At 48.9% G+C, this 21,141-nt stretch overlaps 1 protein-coding gene across 1 annotated transcript; it reads left to right on the plus strand.

Moving 5' to 3' along the window:
• The first annotated feature begins 9,348 nt into the window (after positions 1 to 9,348).
• Positions 9,349 to 15,124, plus strand: Msx2 (msh homeobox 2). The gene is made up of 2 exons (XM_075970944.1): positions 9,349 to 9,773; positions 13,512 to 15,124. Exons 1-2 carry the CDS (start codon positions 9,395 to 9,397, stop codon positions 13,934 to 13,936), a joined length of 804 nt encoding a protein of 267 aa, XP_075827059.1. The 5' UTR covers positions 9,349 to 9,394; the 3' UTR covers positions 13,937 to 15,124.
• Positions 15,125 to 21,141: the final 6,017 nt, after the last annotated feature.

A 21,141-nucleotide genomic window follows, 5' to 3' on the forward strand; every position in this document is an offset into this window, starting at 1 on the left:
ATATCCAATCAGATGCACACCCTCCCTCATCTGTTGCAGTGATCGTTAATAATGACAACGACACACTACAATGGCATCCTCTATCATCTCTATCACAAAGTCTCCCCGTAAACCTGGGAGGTAAGAATAATCACTGCATTTTACAGATAAGAGATCCAAAGTTCTGAGACAGGACGTAACTTGCCCAAGGCCATCCATCCGGGTAGAAGCAGGACAGGATTCCAGCCGGACCTGCCCTTTTCGAATGCTGTAAATCAATATCACCACATTTCAGGCATCAGCACAACTGTTCTTTTGTCTCAAGACAATCATCTGTTGACCTTATAACAGGACCCATGAGACTGTTTAATTAATGTTTATCTTTCAATAAATTAGAATCTTAAGACCAAAAACAAACTCATGAGGCAGAAGACAGGCCATAGAATTGCTCTGAAAGTAAGGAGAGCAGAAGGAGGGATGGATTCTGGAGCCACATTCTGTACCTTTCTGGATGTGGAAGCCAAGGGTTCAGTCCCTGTGGAGGTGATGTTTGAGTCTCCTGAACTCAGAGAAAGGGATGAGGACCATTGCCTTCGGGGTGCCTTTGTTGCCACCGCTGTCATGTGACTTGGTCTGAGGAAGACTTGTGTGGCAGCTTCGGCAAAGCCTTCTTGTGCTGCCCAAAGGCCCCGGGGACTTTGAGCAAGCACGACTTTCATAAGCCTCTTACCATTGTCCACACCAACAGTATTGGCTCTAATTGCATCGCGATGATGGACTGAGCGTGTTTCCTTCCAGGTCACTCATCTGACGCACGCGCGAGCCCGGCCACAGGCAAGGAGGGAGGATTAATTGCGCTCCTTATATTTTATATCCACAATCCCATTTAATCCTTCTGAAAGAGGGATTATTAACCCTCAGTTTCTGATTGGGAGAATGAGGATTGGCTCAGAGAAGTGGGTGGACTTGTTGAAGACACATGGCTGCCATAGGATAAAGCTGAAGCTTCAGCCTACCCAGACCAACTGCTGGGTCAACCACTGGGTTCTCATGCAGATTCTCCCCCCTCTTGGAAACCTTGATCAGCCATCTTTCAGACACAGCATTCAGGGAAGTGGATTTTCTCTCCCACTTCCTCTCCTCCCTCTCTTCTCTACCCCAAAAGCTTAGGCACAACACTCCTGGCTACCAAACCTGGCTTGACCAGTGACAGGGATGTGGGACCCAGAGAGGAGAATGACCTGTTCTAAGTCACCTAGCCAGTGAGTGGCACACAGGAGTTCAGACCCTACTTCTGGATCTAGAGACTCTAAACTCACTTGCCTATGGCTGCGGAGGATGGCAGAGCGGTAAAGGGAAAATGTATCACTTCGATTAAGTTACAACACACTGAAGATATTAAATCTGTGAGTTATATTATCATTTTCAGGAAGGCTTAACTATAGTTCAAGCTTGGAAAACTCATTGAGCCCTGAATCATTGAAATATCCTTTGTGTAGAATTCCACCCACTCTGGCCTCCTATTTAAACTATGAGGACTCTTCTTTTCTATGTGAGGAAGGTCAGGGAAGGATGGAGAGAGAAGAGACACCTGAACAAACACAATTAAAAGAGAAAAATTATAAGCATCTAGGGTTTCCTGTGAGCAAAATGAAGATAATATTAGCAACGCCCTAACAGGGCTGTTGGGAGGTTTAGTGACTTGGTCTGGACCACATGCTTCCGTCAGTGCCTGGCCACACACGGTAAATACTTAGGAAGCGGCTGGGGAAGCAGACCCTGGCGATGTCAGGTATCATCGCTAAATACAGAGACACAGGTTGGAGAGAGGGCTCAGCAAAGCAAAGGCTCTTACTCCCAAGCCTGACAGCTGGAGCTCGAGCCCAGGAAGATATACGGTGGAGGGAATAATAAGTGACACATGCAGGTTGTACTCGGCACTCACACACATACAAAATAAGTAACAAATGAAAAGACAGTGGATAAGGAGTGATGATGTAATGCATGTGCAGATGTCTGGGGTCCTGTAGAGTGCCCCGTTTCTCATCTTTCATTTACCCAGATTTTTGGCAAAGGTTCCGGACACACTGTCATTCGTCATGACACATAAACATATACACAATAGATAGATAGATAGATAGATAGATAGATAGATAGATAGATAGATAGATAGATAGATCAATAGATGGATTGATCGGTGGGTGGGAAGATAGATCAGTGAGTGATCAGATAAATAGACGATAGACAGACAATAGGTAGGTGGGCAGGTAGGTAGGTAGATAGGTAGGTAGTGAGATAGATAGATAGATAGATAGATAGATAGATAGATAGATAGGCAGGCAGAGAGGCAGGTGGATGGACAGACAGACAGACAGACAAATAGATAAGTTAATGAGAAAGAGATGAAAAAAGAATTATAAAAGCATGGTTTTCTCTAGAAAATATGGAAATCCAGCAAGACCAGGACATTGCTGATGTGGGGACAGAAGACATGTTGTGTGCAAACCCAGAGAGACAGAAGCTGGTTCCCATCTGGAAACAGTCTGGCTTGAGGTCAAATGCCAACTGGATCACTTAGTTGATGCTTCAACCTTGAGAAGGTGACAAACTCTGCAGCTATAAAATGAGCAGCTCCTTCCTGGGGGCTATGGTGATAATTGAGGGTCTAGAGACATGTGGATCCAACATGCACCGATTGCTTACTGATCAGCATCACCCACAATTGTTGAAACATAGAGACTCCTCACGATTCCATGTTCACCAGTGAGGGCAAAGACTCCTTCCCTGGGGCAGGCTCAGTCACCACCTTGACTTGATCCAATCCATGTTTATTTGTTGCACTGTGCTTGGGACTCTTCTAGGCACACTGGGCACAGCGCTGGCTTCCTTCCTCATGGCAAGTCCTACCCTCCCTCTAATCAGATCACTTTGTATTCAGAACCAGAGAAGGTCCGCAAAGAAGGGAGACACAAGACAAATTCAGGTCCCACCCTTCCATGACCTCAGGAAAAGTGGAACCAAATTGGGGTGGGAGGTGCAATTGTCTTGGGGGGGGAGAGTGAGAAAGGAAGGAGGTTAGGGATGAGATACCCTTGCCTTGGTGTGACTGGGAGGCAAGGGAAGTCTTGACTGGGAAAGAGCTCTGCCACGCTAAAGCATCTCATGATATGATGCAAAGTTCAAGGTGTGTAGTTTCCACGGATGGAACCCAGAGTCTTCTCTGTTGCTAAGATGCACCTCATCCTATTAGAGAGCCTAGGGGTCTTTCTATCCAAAGAGACCTGAAGGCTAGCACGTCTGAGCCCAGCTCCATATGCCAACCCCTTCACCTACAAATAACTAACAACATTCAGAATAACTACTTCCAATCTCCTTCATTCTCAGAATAGAACAAGGGATATGGGGTAGAGCAACTAGAATAGAATTTTTTTAAAAATTTTTTAAGTTGGAGCCAGGCAGTGGTGGTAAACGCCTTTAATCCCAGCGCTCAGGAAGCAGAGGTAGGTGGATCTCTGTGAGTTCAAGGCCAGCCTGGTCTACAAGAGCTAGTTCCAGGATGGGCTCCAAAGCTACATAGAAACCCTATCTCAAAAAAAACAAAAAAAAAAAAAAAACAAATTAAAAAATTAAGTAGGGTCTTGCTGGGACACTTAGACTGGCCTAGATCTCAAGGAAATTCTCCTGCCTCAGCCTTCTAAGTGCTAGGGCTACAGATGCGGGTCACCATACTGTTCCAGCATTCTATTTTACTTAATTAAAAAGTGTAATTGTGACCATTAGAAAGCTCCCTAAACGTCTTTTCCCTTCTCTTGTTCTGATACCAAAGAATGCAGACACAACTGAATAAAATGTTTGAGATTCCTATTAAGCCACCGGTAATCCACAAACCAGGGTTCTCTTTTCGTCATTTAAGCCCTTCTCAGACTCAACAGCCTGTCTATTAAGCTGGGGGTGGAAATCATAAATACTTCAATGCTGCAAGCCCTTCTAGTCGCGTCCTCCTCTCCCTGTGCAGCAAGGCTGCCTTGGAACTGAGATACATAAATTTTAGAATCAGCCAAACCCTGACTGACATCTCCACCACTGGTTGTGAGAAAAAAAATTAGAATGAAGCTTTAGCTTTCTCCTTCCTGAGGAGGAACAAGGGCCCCACACCACAGGGTTGTTTGAGAAACAAGAAAGGAGCTGGCATTTACTGAGCCAGCTAAAAAGCTTGTCTTGGGGACTAAGGTTGTAGCCCAGTAAGGAAAGCAAACACTAAAATACTACAAAGGCCATCCTGGTAGTTATTCTGGCCTAGAGGATGGGAGCTGAGACTTGTATGAGATGCGCTAAGTGTCATCCTCAGTGGTCCAGCGAGTTTCCCATAGCGGCAATGACACAATGTTGTCCTAGAACTGCCTTTCAGGTGGTTTGTGGTTTGTTCCTGATTGTTTGTTTGTTTGCTAGTTTGTGGGAAACTAACTTGCAAACAGATCTGAGCAGCAGTACTGCTCCTGTCCAATGCAGACAGAGACTGGGAAAGTTGTCAGAAGTTGTGCCCAGGGGCTGGAAGACACCTCTGCTGTTTCTAACCTCTTTTGCTTTCCTTTTGTTCTTCTGTCTCCCTAGAGATATGGGGTGAGATCTCTGCATAGACAGGTACCTACTACCAGGGCTCAACAGTCTTGCATCTCTGCGCGCAAGACCTCCAGCACGGATCACTGCTTACCAGGAGGAACGGCAGGAGAGAGAGGGAAGCACATAGGCACAGCAACTTGAGAGATAGCCGACATCTGCAGAATGCTACCACACTACAAGCGACAGCCCTGGTGCTGCAAAGGTAAGGTGACTTGCACAGTCTTACAAGGGTACATGACTCAATCCCTTTTAAAGCTAACAGCTCTGCCAAGCTGGGGGCAAGGCTGTATACTCTGGGGTGTAGTTACTTCTCAGCAAGCCTGGAGGTTATGCACTAGAGGGGTCATTTCTTCCGTCTCTTTAGGCTTTTGGAGATGGGAGGGGGGTCTCACGTAGCCCAAACTGGGCTTGAACTTGCAGCAATTCTCCTGTCTCACCTTCCTCCACTCTAGGATCCCAGGCATGTGTCATCGGTCTGTTCTGAAAGAGGAAATGAAGAAGGCAGTGGTGACAGAGGGCAAGAAGGGATTCCGCTAGCTAGCGAACAGGTCTACGAAGGCTCAGAACCAGGGCTCACTCCCTCTAGGCCACGGTCACATTTGAGCCTATGTGGAGTGAAGCTTCCAAGAACTGGCCATTCTCCCTCCAGGCTCCAGGCCCGGCAGAGGTGCAGCTTTTTTTGTCCTGTGCTTCTTCCAGGGGTAAAGGGTGGGACTGACCTCTCAAGCCCCCCTCTTTCCTGCCACTCAACTTCAACAGGTAGGAAGTCAACAAAACACCTCCTCCGAAGCCTTCGGTAATCTAGGTAGGGCTGTAGTCAAAGCCCTTCCCCTGCAGCCTTTTGTTAAGAGTCCTAAACAAGTGAACAAGGGCTAAAGAAACACAGCTCCCACCCTGAATATCCAACTTCAATTTCCCTGCTGAGTCACTCTCAGGGGGGGTTTGCTCCATCTGCCTGGGGATTTGTCTGCCCAGTTGGTGGTTTGATCTGCCCCTTCCCCTTCTTCCCGTCGCGCAGGTGAGGAAAGTGAGCTCCGAGAGGAGCCATCTTTTGCTCGAAGTCACACAGCAAATGTCCACGGAGTGGAGGGCAGTGGTGGAATTCCTGGCGGCCCTTGGCGCCCATTTGTCTGCCCGCTTCTGATACCCGGGTTCGGAGAATAGGCCTCTAACAAGCGGCCCATTAGAAGGAATTGTCACTCCTCCGGGAGTGAGGTTGTCCCATTAGGGCGAATTGTCATTCCTCCTGGAGCGAGGTTGTCCTGGCTCCGCGCAGGCTGAGTGCCGGGCCGAGAGCAATTAACGCGGCTCCGGCGCGGGCAGCCGCCTCTGCCCCGGGCAGCGGGGGCGGGGCGCCCGGCGCGGCTGGAGCCGGTCACCCGGCGCAGCCCCTTCCCCCGGAGCCCGCCTTTCATCTCCCCGCGCCTGGCGCCTACCCGCAGCCCTGGCCCGTCTACAGCCTTCTCTGCCCCTCCCCCGGCCCCTCCTAGCCACTGGGATGCCGCGATCCGTCCTAGGGGTTGCAAACGCCCAGGTCGGTGCTCAGCGCTTCACAGCTTGCAACGAGTGCCTTCACCTTGGAGTTCGGGGCGCGCTCCCGCGGCTGCTCCATGTAGGGTCCGGGCTCCTGCGACTTCCATCAAGGGTGTGGGGAACTCGGGAACGTGCAAGCTTAGGCCCAAGGGAAATTCGAGGGTGTCTCACCTCCTATTTGCATGATTGGGCAGCTTCCGAAGCTTTTCCATGGTTAGACAGAGATATAGTCTCAGCCTGTAGTGATATGTTTGAGAAGCAAATGATATTCTGCTCAAATTCAGCTCTTGGGCAAGGTGTAAAGGTGACGCTTCTTGGTGGCTGGATTCTAGTTGGAACTCCTCTTTAACCGCTTCAAGTATTATTGTATATACATTATTCTAATCACCCCGGAGTTAAAAAGTTTACTGCGTGTCTGTGTCCGAGGTGTCAAAAGCCTGTCCTCCGCTCTGGGAAGACACCCAAACCTGCACCTTTTTCAGACTGGAATTTTAGAAAGGACCTGTCTCGGGGTTCGGTGAAGGCCGGTGATGGCTCCTTATTTTCGGATACCTGAGACAAAGAAAGCGTTGAATAAATGATGCTTTTGATATACAAGATTATTTCAAAACTAATTCCCTACACCCACCACTTTATGAAGCCTACTGAAAACTAATTCCCACAAGATCCTTCCGGAGGAATGACTGCTCTTTACTTCGGAGCCACGGAGATGTGAATAAAATATTCGGAGGGTATGCAAAACTCTGCAGTAGATTGGGGCTTTCCATGATGGGCTAACTCCGTGTTCAGGCTCTTTACGCCCCTGGTCCCCACCCTAGCAGAGTTGGGGAGGAGGAGCCTGGCATGGGGATGCGGATCGCCAGCTGTCTCCTTGGCCATGCGTCCTGTTCGTGGCCAGAGCTTGGCACCCTGGAGAGCAATACTAAATATTCCTTTTCTCTCCACTTCTCTCTGTGTCTTATCATTTCCCCCAAAATAGTGAGGGAGAGCCTGGGTTTTCCTCTGCCAGAATTAAGTGAAAATAAAGGCATTTCAGTGGAATTGATCCCCCTTTTCTTTTTTAAACTTCCTAGGAATCAGCCTGTGACCCTACACGGACACGTTTTTAAAGATGGAGTTTTGGATTATTTATAAAGCATTGGCTGGGTTCAGCCTAACTCAAATGTGAACTTTATTTTACTGTACACTTTGGCAACTGAGGGCTAAACGAATTTTAGATTTGCTTCCAAAATCTATAACCCCACGTCTTGCCCCACACATCGAGAAGACACGGAACTTAATCTGGATTTACCTGTATTGTATTTGAGATTCCTATCATCAGATACGACTCCAGGGAAAATGTACGCATCTCCAGACAGCTGTCCTAGTCTTCTGGCTTTCTCTGGGCTTCCAGTCTTAGCAACGACAACAACAAAGTGTTTGGATCTTGTTGTAGGAGAAAGTTCCAAAGGTTCTTTTCAGAAGATCGTTTAGAACTTAACTTTTAAAAAGCTTTTCCAAAACTGAACTGAAAATATCTGGTGAAGGCTTTTTGTCTTCTAAGATTATTTTCCCCCTTGGGTCCTTTCAGACCAGTGAAGTTTCGCTCCAGCAAATGTCTGGGGCGAAGAACACTGCTTCAGAAGAGTCCCCTGAAAAGAGTTTAAGGCTCTGTAAGTCTAGGAGGTCAAGTTTCTAAACTCCTGAACTGGAAGGTACCTGCCAAGCTTTGGCCGTTTAAACAGTTTTAAACAGTGGTCTTCCCTTCAGTGCTGGAGGAACTGATCAGGAAGCTGTTTCTGGACCTGGGATGAGCAGGATTCTCTTTCCCTCACCACGGGATGGTCTTTTGGATATAGAAAAAAGCTTGCGAGGCCTGAGATGTGTCGTTTGAAGCGATCTGTCTGCTACTGCTGGCTGCGGGCTGGGCTCAGAACCATTCCAGGCCTCTGTCTCAAAACTCTCTTCAGGGCCTGGATGCAGCTGGTCACCCATGTTGTAGGACTGTCCTCAATTTATGGTGGGGCAAGGGTAAGTATGCAGCTTAAAAAAAAATCAAGTCAGGTGAGATCTCCTTTTCCCAAAGATATTCAGGCGTGGAGTTTGCAAACTTGAACCCTGTTATTTCCAAGATTTGCAGGAAGAATAAAGACACCAAGTGTCACAAGTGCCCTTCTCCTCTGCCCATCCTTCCCAAGGCAATGCTGGCACCTGAACCCCAATGGCAGACACAAGCTCAAAAAACACACATTTGCGCTGACCTAGAAAGGAGATTCAGGGGGCAAAAGAGTGCACGCATTTTCAGTTTCTAAAATTAGTCCTGGAAGAAATGGAGACCATTTGTATAAATTAGCCACTAGGAATCAATGGGTGCAGGTGTGCTGGCGCACACCTACAATCGCAACACTCAACACTGGCCACTGGAAGAGGCCAGGGTGATCTCGGCAAGTTCAAGACCATCCTGGGCCATGCATGGGCCACATAGTGAGCGACTTCTAAGCTACTCCAAGCTGGAGAACAAGAGCCTGTTTTAAAGGAAAAGGATAGGAAAGAAAGGGAAGAGAGGAGAGGAGAGAGATTAGTTGGGCATTCCTTGACTACCTCTCAGCCTCCCTTATCCTAGGTCCCTTTTCTTGAGGCTTGAGTTAAAGTAACAGCTAATGTCTTGGAACACTTTCCAAAGACAAGATGCTTCTAAACATCATGCCTAAACCATTTCCATTAGCAAGGATGCCGGCCACTGTTTTCCACTATAGTTAGAAAGTTGCACTAGTCTGGGCTCATAGTAGGAGCGTTATAAAAGTTCCAGGAATGCCATCTGCGGATTTCCACCGTTCTCAGGCGGGAGCGTGTGGGATGGGCACCAGGTACACTTTAAAGAGGGGTTAAAAGACAGAAGAAATGGGACTCGGCAAGCTTCCTCTTTAAACAATCGGCTTTAATTACGCCTTGGACTTTTCAGTTTGGGCGATTATAACCCTTGAGGGATCGCCTAATAACAACTCTGCTGACTGCTCCTGTAATTAACTCCTAATTTATTTCAAACGGGGTGGGGTGGGGTAGAGGGCCCCAGCCTCTCCAGAGAGAACCAATCAGAGGCGAGCGTCCGTGGCGTCAGGAGCAGAGCAGCCGCCAATTGGCTGAGCCGAGTCTCCCACTTCCCCTCCGTGGACGGGCTGGGCTCCCGGCGCGCCCCTGCCGGCTCCCCCCCCCAAAAGTTGGAGTCTTGGCTTGCAAGTTGCCAGCGGAGTCGCGCGCCGAGAGCTAGACGGCGCAGAAAGTCATGGCTTCTCCGGCCAAAGGCAGTGACTTGTTTTCGTCAGACGAGGAGGGCCCCGCGATGCTGGCCAGCCCGGGTGCGGGGCCTGGGGGTGCCGAGGGCGGCGTGGAGGAGCGCAGGGTCAAGGTCTCCAGCCTGCCCTTTAGCGTGGAGGCGCTCATGTCCGACAAGAAGCCGCCCAAGGAGTCACCCGTGGTGCCACCCGACTGCGCCTCGGCTGGCGCTGCCCTGCGGCCGCTGCTGCTGCCGGGACACAGCGTCCGGGAAGCGCACAGTCCCGGGCCTCTCGTCAAGCCCTTCGAGACCGCCTCGGTCAAGTCGGAAAATTCCGAAGATGGAGCGGCGTGGATACAGGAGCCCGGCAGATATTCCCCTCCGCCCAGTGAGTGCGCGCCCGGGACCGGACCCGGGGCTGCATCCGCGCGTGGGGTCCCAGAGGGGCTGGGGACGGGTGTTAACAGGATGATGCTCTTGACCCCTGGGTACCCCAGTTCAGCGAGCGGTCCGCATCCCAGAATCCCTAGCTGCGCGAAGTCTAAGGTACCTGCGCGCTGGCTGGCATTTGAAAACCAAAGCGCAGTTGTTGGTGTCTGCAGTCCTTAGCCCCCTGCTCCGGACTCCTCATGTTTGTGTTTCACTGTCCAACATGGTACCTGCCGGGCAGTAGGGGAGAGTCACTGTTTTGTTTCGTTGAGACAGGGTCCCTTGTGGGCCGTGCTGGCCTCGAACTCTGTATAGCAGGATAGTTTTGAATTCATCCTCCTGCTTTTAAGTGCTGTAATTACTGACTTGGCACGACCACGCTGGGCCTGGAATCGACTTCTAATGAGTATCGAGATGTGTTTTACTGACGTTCAAAATATACAGGCGTCCCTGTGAAGTGAGCCCCACTATAAAGATAAGACAATTGGAGGTTAACCAGACGTGGAGGGGAAATCGTTGGTTTTCTTCGAATTACAGAGTGTCCAAGCCAAATCCTACGAAGGGATGGCGGCCGAGACTGATTCGGAAAGGAAGCTGCTCCGTGTTCTAGTTCGTTGTTGATTAGGTTTTGAGTTTTGCAGCGAGCTAGTTAGTTCGGGCCAGACCCTCACGGGCTCTTCTGGGTTCACAGTGATAATTACCAGCATTCCTTCAGAACTTGAGAGTATACAGTGTGGAGTTCACCGGGTTTGGCTGCTTGGTAGAACCTCAGAGTACAGGCAGAGGCATGCCACCTGTGGCTTCGGACACGGTGGCTAGTGCTTTGCTTTTAAGAAGACTGCGCTTGCTTGTCCCAGACCACCATCCATGCTTGCACTGGGCATGGGGATCTGGTGTCCATGCTTTCTGTGTCCCTCTATCGCTGGGGTCTGGCCATACTGATCTTTTTCACCAACACCCACCTCTAGTGAGTCTGTGTTGACTGCCTTCCCAGGCTTAGCATCCTTTTAGGGTCCTGGGTCCTTTTACTATTGCCATTTGTCAGGCCGCTCCCTGCAGCTTTGTTTAGTTTTATCTTTTGGCCTTTGAGATTTATCTGCTCTGTTGCCTTTTTTCTGTGCCGTACCCCTCACTAAACTTTGGGAGAGTTGAGAAAGGAGGATTGTGGAGGGACTTTCCGAGCTCAGCTGGAAGAGAAGCTGCCTGCATTTTCCCCTTTCAGCCTTTGGGACTAGAGCTACAAGGTATTTTGTGAACAAAACAAGACCGTAGACCCAGGCGTCAGCGCCTGTCCCCTCTGGCAGTCTCTCTCCACCCTGTTGGAAATTCTGAAAGGCTGAAAGGGCCCAGAGATTAAGGACTTAAAGAATTTAACTCAAGTTTGCACAGCGCTTTTCACGACATTATCTTATCTGATCTCCTTTGTGTGGCGGTAGAGAGCCTCTTGTTAACAGATGAGGACACCTCTTAGCAGGGTTCAGAGGGATCAGCAGTTTGGGCCCCTGGAAAAGCTCTCGGGAACATTTGCTCATCACCCCCTAAGTGGAGTTCTGGGTCCTCCAAAACCTAGTCCTCCAAGCCACCCCAAGGGATAAGTAATATTTATCCATTTTATTGACATTGAAATGGAGGCTCAACAAGGTGAAAAGTCTTAACTTGTTTAACAAATTTAGAGTGCCTGTGTATTGCTAGGCCCTAGGGCAATGCCCCACAGCACTTCCAGGATTCCAGCCTTAAAACAGGTTGGTGACCAAAGGTCAGAAATCTGGCCTATTTAGGCCTGGGGATCTAGTAGAGCAGTTTCCCCACCAGCCCTGTAACTTCTCTGCAGTGGGCTGTGCTCCCTGTCTGCCATAATAGCTTTTTATAAGAAACTCAGGGATCTCAGAGAAGGTTTCATTTGAAAGCATAGGACTTTTTGGTACTTGGGGTCTGGAAGTGTCAGCAGGATGGGCCCAGAGCGTATCGAGAATCAGCTGGGGAGCAGGAGCTGGAGGGATTGACCAATCCTGGTTCTGGTTTTGTTATTTGGAGAAAGTAGGCTGAATGTTGTTTGCCTTGTGTGATCACATGCTTTCTTTGGCTGATAAAAGGGTAGGGGTCGGGGGAACATACTCATTTCATGGCTTTGCCACATACGCACAGTCCTCAAGGCTTGGACTTTGCAATTCTCCACACCACAACAAGAGTGACCCAAGCTACCCGGTTCAAATCCCCTCTGGGGAACTGGCAGCAAGTGAGTGCCTTGAAGTTTGGAGTCTGAAGGGAGCCTGGGTAGGCTTGGGAAGCTCAGGATTTCAGCCTTGGTGTTTGTTGGCTTGAGAGTGAGGAAAGCCCCTTCCCCTAGGCTCGCTTAGGGATTAGCATATGCAAAAGCAGGGCCTTTTTTGAAGTCTCTTATTCAGTTTTCTCCAGGGTTTCTGTTTTCTGACCACAGAAGCTGCCACTTTGTAAAGTGACGGGCTAATACCGTGACACTGGGACCGAGGCTGGGTTGGGACTTGCGCTGTGTCACTCTCAAGTATGAAGTGTAAATTCTTCTTTGGGCCACCAAAGTAACTAAACAAGAAATGTTACATTCCCCTGCGAAGACACAGGAGTTACCAGCCCGGCTACATTAGAAAAATTAGAATAACTTGTAAATGCCAAAAGTAGAAAAATAATTGTTTAACATTCTATTCTATTCTCGTCACTTTACACTCCTCCCCTAGCCCGGAGGGAAACAAGACCAGAATGAGTTGAGTGGCTGCTGTGGAGTCACCTTTAGGCCCCATGCTTGTGTTTCCTAAAGCAGCCCATTTTAAACGGAGTCTGGACGCTGTGGCCAGGTCTTTATTTTGCTTGTTATTCCCCACTTCTAAATTCCAACAACAAAATAATCATTTACACATTTGTCCTAAACCATGGAATGGATGAAAGAGACAAAGATGCCATCATCAGGGGCTCAGAGTTCAGAGGCAGAGGGATTTCTCTTGACATGTCCATTTATGAGCCAGCTAATTCCCCCCCCCCACCTCCTTCTTAGTAAAGTTTATACTGCCAAAGCACACAGCCAAGAAACGGATCCCACATCCAGATCTGTAAAATGATGTTGGGGTTTTATAATCTGTAGGGTGGATACAGTGACAGCTGTGTGGTTGTTTATTGCTTAGATCTGCCTGTCCATCCGTGGATGCTATTATAATACCGCAGGCCTTATCTCCATGATTATCCTTCATAAACAGGCTGGTGCAAGCCAGCTTCTCTGGTTCAGAGAGCGGTCCGAGGCTGACCCAGCATCTAGCACCCTTTTTGTTTTCCTCCTGTTGTGTACATCGTATCAGTGAGAACAGGCATGAGTTCAGGCCCCCATTTTAAAGACAAGAGATTGAATTCTAAGGAAGTTTTATGTCTCAGATAATGCTCAGCTCCTGTGACTTACAGACGGCTTTAGCCGTGGTTTCTATTTCCATTTTCTGCAGTGCAATATGTTTTCCATATAAAAAGTTTCATGACCACATTACTCAAGCTGATATAAAAATATAGCAACTACCATTTAAATGTGGTCCTTTTCCACTCTACTACACACACATACACACACACACACACACACACTTGACAAAGGTACCTTTTTGGATAATGAGCCAAGGTTTATGTGTTCTCTTAAGAGAGGAGAGAATGGCACAGTTGCTAATTGGTTCCCCTCTCTGTTCTTTAGGACACATGAGCCCCACAACGTGCACCCTGAGGAAACACAAGACCAACCGGAAGCCACGCACACCCTTCACCACATCCCAGCTTCTAGCCCTGGAGCGCAAGTTCCGCCAGAAACAGTACCTCTCCATTGCAGAGCGGGCCGAGTTCTCCAGCTCTCTGAACCTTACAGAAACCCAGGTCAAAATCTGGTTCCAGAACCGAAGGGCTAAGGCGAAAAGACTGCAGGAGGCGGAACTGGAAAAGCTGAAAATGGCTGCCAAACCTATGCTGCCCTCAGGCTTCAGTCTGCCCTTCCCCATCAACTCTCCCCTGCAAGCAGCATCCATTTATGGAGCATCCTACCCCTTCCATAGACCTGTGCTTCCCATCCCGCCTGTTGGACTCTATGCCACGCCGGTTGGATATGGCATGTATCATCTATCCTAAAGAAGACCAAATGGATAGACTCCGGGATGGATGTTTGCAGGAAAGCATTCCCCTCCCTCTCCTAGAAGGTGGTGCCAGTCCAGCTCCTGAACACAAACCTTGCATCGCCACCCTAAGCCACAGGGCCCACAGGGCCGCTTGATACAGAGTGACTTTGTTATTTAGGTGAGAGGCACCAAGACCTGTTTTGTTTTCATAATCTTCCAGATGCCCCCTTTCCTCTCACAAATATTGGCTCTGCTAGTTTTTATGTATAAATATATAATAAAATATAAGACATTTTTATATGCCAGATGTAAAAATTCAAGTTATTTTGAAAGGCAAAATTTATATATTACATTTATCCATTTTTCTAGATAGCATCTTCTTAAGATACTGTGTTAAGTTTGCTACATTTTCTTAAAGGGAAAGAGATTATTTGCAGAATTTGCTAGAATTTGAGAGGATGGTGGACCTTCTTATGGAAAGCATACCAGAAGTAGGCACAGAGCATATAAGAAGTAGATTCAGGTAGATTCTTGCAAAGGAAGGGAGGTGTGTACCATGTTTGCCTTTTATACGACCCTATTTTCCTTCCTTTTCTCCATAGTAACTCTTTCTGTTTTATTAAGGTCAGTGAGAGGAGGCTCAGAATAACCCTGAGAATTCCTCAGGGTCGGGTTGCTAATAGGAAACCTTCCTAACTCCAGTCAGGTCTGTCTTTACTCCGGTCCAGGTAATTGGCCTTAGAAAGGGTTTAAAAGGTAAAGCGTGTTTGGAAGAACTGATTTCTGTGAAATGCACAGTCCACCAGTCCTCACGTTGCAGAGGTGATTGGGGAGGATATCGTAACGGTCTGCTTAAAAACCAGTGTCTTGTAACAGTTTTCTATATTTTCAATGTTCTTCAACAATCCATAGAATCAGGAAGGGAAAAAAAAACATGGTTTCATTGTGTGTGCTTACTGTATGTGCTAAACTTATTAGAGAAGTTTATATGCTCTAACATGTTGGGGGCAGAGGGTGAAGCCGTCTTATGGACTTGCTGAAAATGTTGTCAGACAACACAGTCGGCTCCTTGGTATTTACTGTCCTGTCCATCTCTTCCAGTATATTTTTAGCCATCGAAAGGGTATCTTGTATAATTTTATATATTTTATTGAAGAGTTATTTCTTATCTCTTACTCTGAATTAAATTAAAATGTTTTATCGCAGTAAAGTCTGTCCCAACTCACAGTTATTTTTAAAAAGTATTCTATTCTTAGCTAGATTGGGGGAGAGGCATCCAGATAAGTGGGAGGGAGAGCTGGCACTTTTAATTCCTCCATTAATGTAAATCAGATCGAGTTGTGGCCAAATTTGGGTGCTAGAGGAGTCAGCAGGTCCTGGGACACTTGGAAATAATCAGTTGGCAGCCTGTATGGCTCAGGGAGAAGCTGTTGAAATCACCATTCAAAGTTTATCATGCTGCTTTAAAGATGAGTTTTTCAAAGTGGTGAAGCAGTGCTCCCCAGACTCCTCCTAGTCTGTAGATGGCCCTGGGAAAATCTTGAACTTGGAAGTTTGCAGCCACCGAAACAACTGAAGTTGAGGCTTTTACCGCTCGCTCTGTGCTGGTAGGACGAAAGAGCTTGCAGGGTTGAGAAGCCTGAAAAGGATGCGGGGGAGGGCTTGTGGGGCTGGGTTCCCTGTACTGTTGTCTCTCACGGAGATGGACCCCAAATGAGCACAATTTTCTATTTGAAGAGGGCGACCCAGCCTACCTGTCCCCAAAGAACTTAGATGCCCTCCCTGCATCAGGCTTGGGGTTTGAGGCATAGTGATAAAAATCAGAATAAAGGTGGGGGAAGACTGAAGAGGATTTAAAACTCAGCTTTCTGTTGTGCTGGAGATGCCTTTCGTTTTTTTTCCGAGATGCTTCTGTCACCTTGGGAACACAGATGAGGGGCTTAAGAACGCAGTGTAGGACTGTGCGGTAGAGAGTGGGGCGCTTTCCGGGAATTGCCAGTGCATGGTACTCACTTTGGAGGTAGCACCCGAAAATCCATGTTTGTGAGCCCGAGGCTCATCATGGTCATGGTGGCCGGGCCCCTTTCCTTAGATCCAAACCTATCCTGCAAAGGCTGGAAGTTGGAGGTTGGCGTCCTGCCGCCTGGTTATCGCCCTCAGCTGAGCGCTTCTCCTTCTCTTTCGGCCTTTCGCTCCCCGAAGTCCAAAATTCCAGACAGAAATCTGCCACACGTATTTAAGAGATGCATTTCCCAAAGTCCAAAGCCCTTCCTGGTTTCGTCATCAGCTGCCAAGGGGTCCCTAATTACCCTGTCCACCCCGCTTCCTTTCCGGCGCCTCATGGACCAGTAACCTCGGGCGGTGATAGCTGGGTGGGGACCTGGAGACACCGGCCTCTGGGTTAAGGCTCAGCTTGCCTCCGGAGGTAAGGTATTAAGTCCGGAGTTTGATTCCAAGAACCTGGTCGGACAAGTGGGGTAAACTGGACTCTGGCTGCCTGGGCACCACGTACGTGACTCCAGATGCAATACTCAGAATGAGAAGCCATGAAGGGTTGATCTGGCTCAAAAGTTAACGGGGTTCAGTGCTTCTGAGTGGACAGGCTTTTCCCACTGAGGATGGCGGGGGCAGACATGCCCTGTGCTCTGGGCTGCTTACCCCCCTCTTGTCTAGGTTGGGTCTTACCTCTGTCAGGCCTGGTCCTTCGCACCGGGTATTTCAGAGCCCAGACTGGCAGCCTGAGAAGGCTAGAAGACCTTCCCTCGCCCCGGACCCACGCCCGCAGAGACTATGGAAAATTTAAACTCCTGGTACTTCTGAGAAGTCTGTGGTCATCCTTGCATCGACTGCCAGAAACCCGGCATACGAATACACCTGCCCTTCCCTACTTGAATGCTTTCACCAAAACAAAACAACAACAACAACAAACGCTTTGCTTTTTAAAATAGGGGGAAAGGACAGGAGTTTGCATTTATGGAGCTGAGGAGCCAGTATTTAGGGTCGATGGGGGCGCCTTTCTTGAACCAGTGTTCAGCACACATCCTTCGGTAAGGTCACAGACAGTCGGGAAAACTGATGCCCAGAGAGGTAGCTCGCTGAGGTCACAGATGACAGCGATGGCTGGGGAATCCAGTTGAAGGGTGAGCTGAGGAGGTGGTGACCGAAGAGGTGGCCTAGAAGGACGCGCTCAGAAAGCCGGCGGGTATCTGAAGGGCCAGCTTTGGAGTTCTGCACCGACTCCGGTCCCTCATTGCTGAGGGGCTTCCGCAGGGCATCTACACCCGCCCTGGGGACCCAGCCCGCCCCTCCCCCTCTCGGTCCTGCTTTGGTGACGCGGGGGCAGGGGCCGTAGGAGGTAGGCCGTGGAGGCCTGGCTGAGAGCGGGAGCTGGCGAAACGTCTGCCTGACCCGACTGAAAAGAGGATGCCTGCCTTTGAGCGCAACCTTGTCTGACCGAATGAAAACTCCCACGGCCATTCTTTGCTATGAAAGCCTCTCATTTGCCACGGGTTGGAGAGGCCATTGCTCCACCCCCATTCCTTTTCCACCGCTGGGCTGGAAATAAGCATAAACCTCATTTATAAAGGAACCCACGTCACACACACACACACCCTCCCCAAAATCACAGGGCCTGGTTGGGGAAGTCGATTGTGCCTGCTTCCCCTTTCATGTAAGAACAACAAAAAAATCCGAGATTGGTGATGGTACAGGCCGCTTTAATGAAATAAAGTAGTCACGGCAAGGAGGAAAAGGCTCCTGTCAACCTCCAGGCCCCGTTACCCGCCCCTCACCCCCAGACACCCTCTCCCTCCACCCTCCCGGAACAAAATGAACAGCAGTAAAATGGCTTTCTGGAATAGCCCGCTTCAAAGCAGAGCGGAGGACTCGCTGCCGACTCTCAATACTGCCCCGATAAGGTCCTAATAGCCGAATCCAAACTCTATACACCTCTGACTTTTCCAACCTCCTCCAACCTCGCTGCATTTGTGGAGGAAAACACTTTGATGTCCTGAGTCCTCCAAACAATTATTATTATAATTTTAAACAACCTGGTATTTTCCATTACTAACGGCTCAAGCTTTGAAGTTACACCTCATAATTTCCTAAATTAAATAAATCATTTTAAGTTTGCACTGGGAGGCTTTTAATAGCAGAGAAAGGAATATCATTATCTTATTGAGACCCAATTGTGGTGGCTCCAGCTTGGCTGTAGCTGGGGGCAAAGCAGACCTAGTCTAACAGACATACTTTATTAACCTCCCATAACTCTTGAAAGAACAGTTTTATATTTTCTTTGATTTCCCCCCTCCCTCTCTTATTTTAAAGCTGTCCCAACCTTTAATTAGTGCTTAATATGAAAAGCATTATTTTTTTAATGCTATGTAATTTACCAGCGGCAACAGGCCAACTTAACAATTGTTTATTAGACTTGGTTTTTCACACAGGGCAAAGAATGCCGCTCTAAACCCAACTTTTCATGGGTGGTTGCACTAATTAATACAGTGTCTGAAGCTCCTAGGGTTTTTTTTTTTTTAATATTGAAGCATATGAGGGTGGAGGGGGGTTTTCAGAGTTTCAGCTCCTGATTTCTTTCATGCTGTTTTGTCCTGTCTGTGAAGTTAACACAGACAGAAGCTGTTCCCTGGCTCCCCAGACGCTGAGATCCCAGCAACAGCAAGGGAACCCTGGGCACCTCAACTTGTGAGGCTCAGGGGGGTCCATTGCTCATTCCGAGCTTAGGGTGGGGTCGCCCCTCATCCAGCCTTCAAGGGTGCAGAGCAAACCTGATGTCTTGGTCTGGGCCAAGCAAGTGCCCGGATGGCCCCGGCACCAGAGAGTGCTTAATGTTGGGCATAGAATTTGCTGGGGTGAGGCAGGAACTGGGGAAAAGGGGTGGGATGAAGGACAAGCTGAGACCCAGGTCTGACGCCCTGCCATCGATCTGACTCTTGGCTTCCTTCTCTTTCCTCGTTCTTTTGTCTTATTTCCCTTTCACGTCTTCTGTTCCTCTCCCACTCTTTTCCCCTCCTTCTTTTTAATATTCCCTTCCTTTATTTTTCACGCCCATCCCACCTTATGTCTCGTTAATTTTTCCTGTCTCCGATTTGTTTTGAATGCGCTCATCCTGGTAACTTCTCCCTCCCTCTCTTTTCTTCCCTCCTCCTTACAGATGTCATTGCTCCTGCGTAGCTCTCCCAGAGTTTCCCACACCCTCGTTTTCTAAATTAGTACCATCCCCACCCTCTCCTCTTGCCCTCTTCTTGCTTCCAGTTTTTCTTCTATCCCAGCAGCTCGGAACAGGCGGATGTCGCGGTCCGGAGCTGCTCACTCAGCGTAGGGTGGCTCGATTCTGCTCTGCGCTCTCTCTTGGGGGCTGCACCTGGCTAGCCAGCCTCTGATCGACCCTGGCGCGGGAAGGGGCCAGGACTCGGGGCCAGAAGGACAGAGTCCGGGAGCGAGGCCCCTCCCGCCCCTCCCGCAGCCAGCCGCCCGTTTGAAGTCGCGAGCCGGGCAGGAATGCAGCCGGGTTATCAATCACCCAGCTGGATCCCGAAGGTCTCAGCCTAATCACATTTAATTGCTCGTGGAGGCCCATTCTCGCCCCCGGCTCGCCGCCGCGCTCAATTACTCCCCAAATACCTGCCATCAATAAATGTGCACTGACACCGGACCCAGCCCGCTCCTCTGGCCCAGTAGATCCCAGGCGACCAGGTAACCTCGACCCCGCGCCCACCCCATCGTTAAACTTCAAATCTCAAGAGAACAAGCCGCGCAGAGGACACCCCCACCACCACCGCGCCCCGGTTGAGCGCTCCCCAAGGGGCAGGCTCTGATACTCAAGAGACTTACATTCATCTTCTCCTTTCAGGGAATGGGGCTTACGTCGGGTGTTAGTTTTGCCCGAGGTGATCAAGACAAGCAACAGGGGTGAAACCTTGCCACCCATCCCAGCTAAGGCGGCTGGAGGAAAACATGAGACAATAGCGCCTCCCAGAGGCCAGAGATTTGCCTCCTCCTCCCTTCCTCGTGGTAGTGCGCTGACCAGGCACTTCTTCAGTCCTCAGGTGCCTGTCTGTGGCCTGCTGTTTGTGAAGCAAGAACGCTTGGACTCATTTTCAAGATGAGTCCCAGGGAGCCCCAGGCACGAACTGATCAGGGGAGAGCTAGCCACAGACGGAAGCCCTGGGTCCCCTGCCTAATGTTCTAGGACACCTAGCTGCCGTCCATTCCCCTCCAGCCCCTATTCTGTTAACTCACAGAAATCATGGTCCTCTCTCTCCCTCTCCCTACCCCTGTCACTCCACAAAAGTACACTTCCGACTAGGAATTGCACATAGAGGTGGCACAGCGCTACCCAAATCACACAACAGGTGTGAGCTCAGAGCCCAGAAATCCGGTCAGCTCAAGTCCAGCCCAGCCCAGCCCAGCTATTTGCATGCCATTATCCTCCCGCTGAGAATCTTCTTTAAAAAGGCCCGGCATCCTGTCTCTTTTTTTACATGGCTTACCATTCCCAGGGAGGTGATAATTATATATCTACACAAGGCAAAGGCGGTCTATCAAAAGGGAGACTTGACTTTCTTTATTCCACCTCTCCCCCTTTTGTTTGAAGTTGGTTGGTAGCTAAGTAGCTGAGGATGACCCTGAACTCGTGATCCTCCTGCCTTTAGCTGCACCGACAGTTTCCAGCTTCAATATGCTTACCATAATTCCTTATGTGCATCTACATGTACAAAATAAGTCTTGGTGTCTAATGTTCTACATTCATGTGAAATGTTGCCTTTTAAGAGAGTGAGATAGCAGAGCTGGGGGGGGGGGGGCAGGTGTGAGAAGTTAAGTCTTAGCTGGCTTGAGTTATATTTGGTTCGGTTATTTGTTCAGTTGTTTCTCTCTTTCTTTTCCAAGTATACAGGTTCCTCAAAGGGGTTTCTGTATTGCTGGGCGTGCCATTTAAAAAAAGAAAGAGAGAAAGAAAGAAAGAAAGAAAGAAAGAAAGAAAGAAAGAAAGGACAAAGAAAGCTATTTGAGCAAAGCTTTGCCTGTTTTTATTTCAATCCTGAAATTACTCCTGACTTTGTAAGGAAATTCTGTCTGACTGCACAGCGTCTCCCGAGTCCCCTCTCAGAAAATGGCCTGAAAGGTGGTGCTGATGGACGAGGCTGTTGTGGAGGTTGAATTGGTCATTTAGAGCAAGTCCAAAGGCTGCAGCATATCAGC

This window comes from Microtus pennsylvanicus, chromosome 4 (assembly GCF_037038515.1).
Source record: "Microtus pennsylvanicus isolate mMicPen1 chromosome 4, mMicPen1.hap1, whole genome shotgun sequence".
Classification (NCBI taxonomy): domain Eukaryota; kingdom Metazoa; phylum Chordata; class Mammalia; order Rodentia; family Cricetidae; genus Microtus; species Microtus pennsylvanicus.

What these genes read in the sequence shown, in the direction of transcription:
- Msx2 (XM_075970944.1), top strand. Translation starts at nt 9,395, where the DNA reads ATGGCTTCTCCGGCCAAAGGCAGTGACTTGTTTTCGTCAGACGAGGAG. An exon ending in CAGATATTCCCCTCCGCCCA is followed by an intron (nt 9,774 to 13,511) that starts GTGAGTGCGCGC and finishes TCTGTTCTTTAG; the next exon opens with GACACATGAGCCCCACAACG.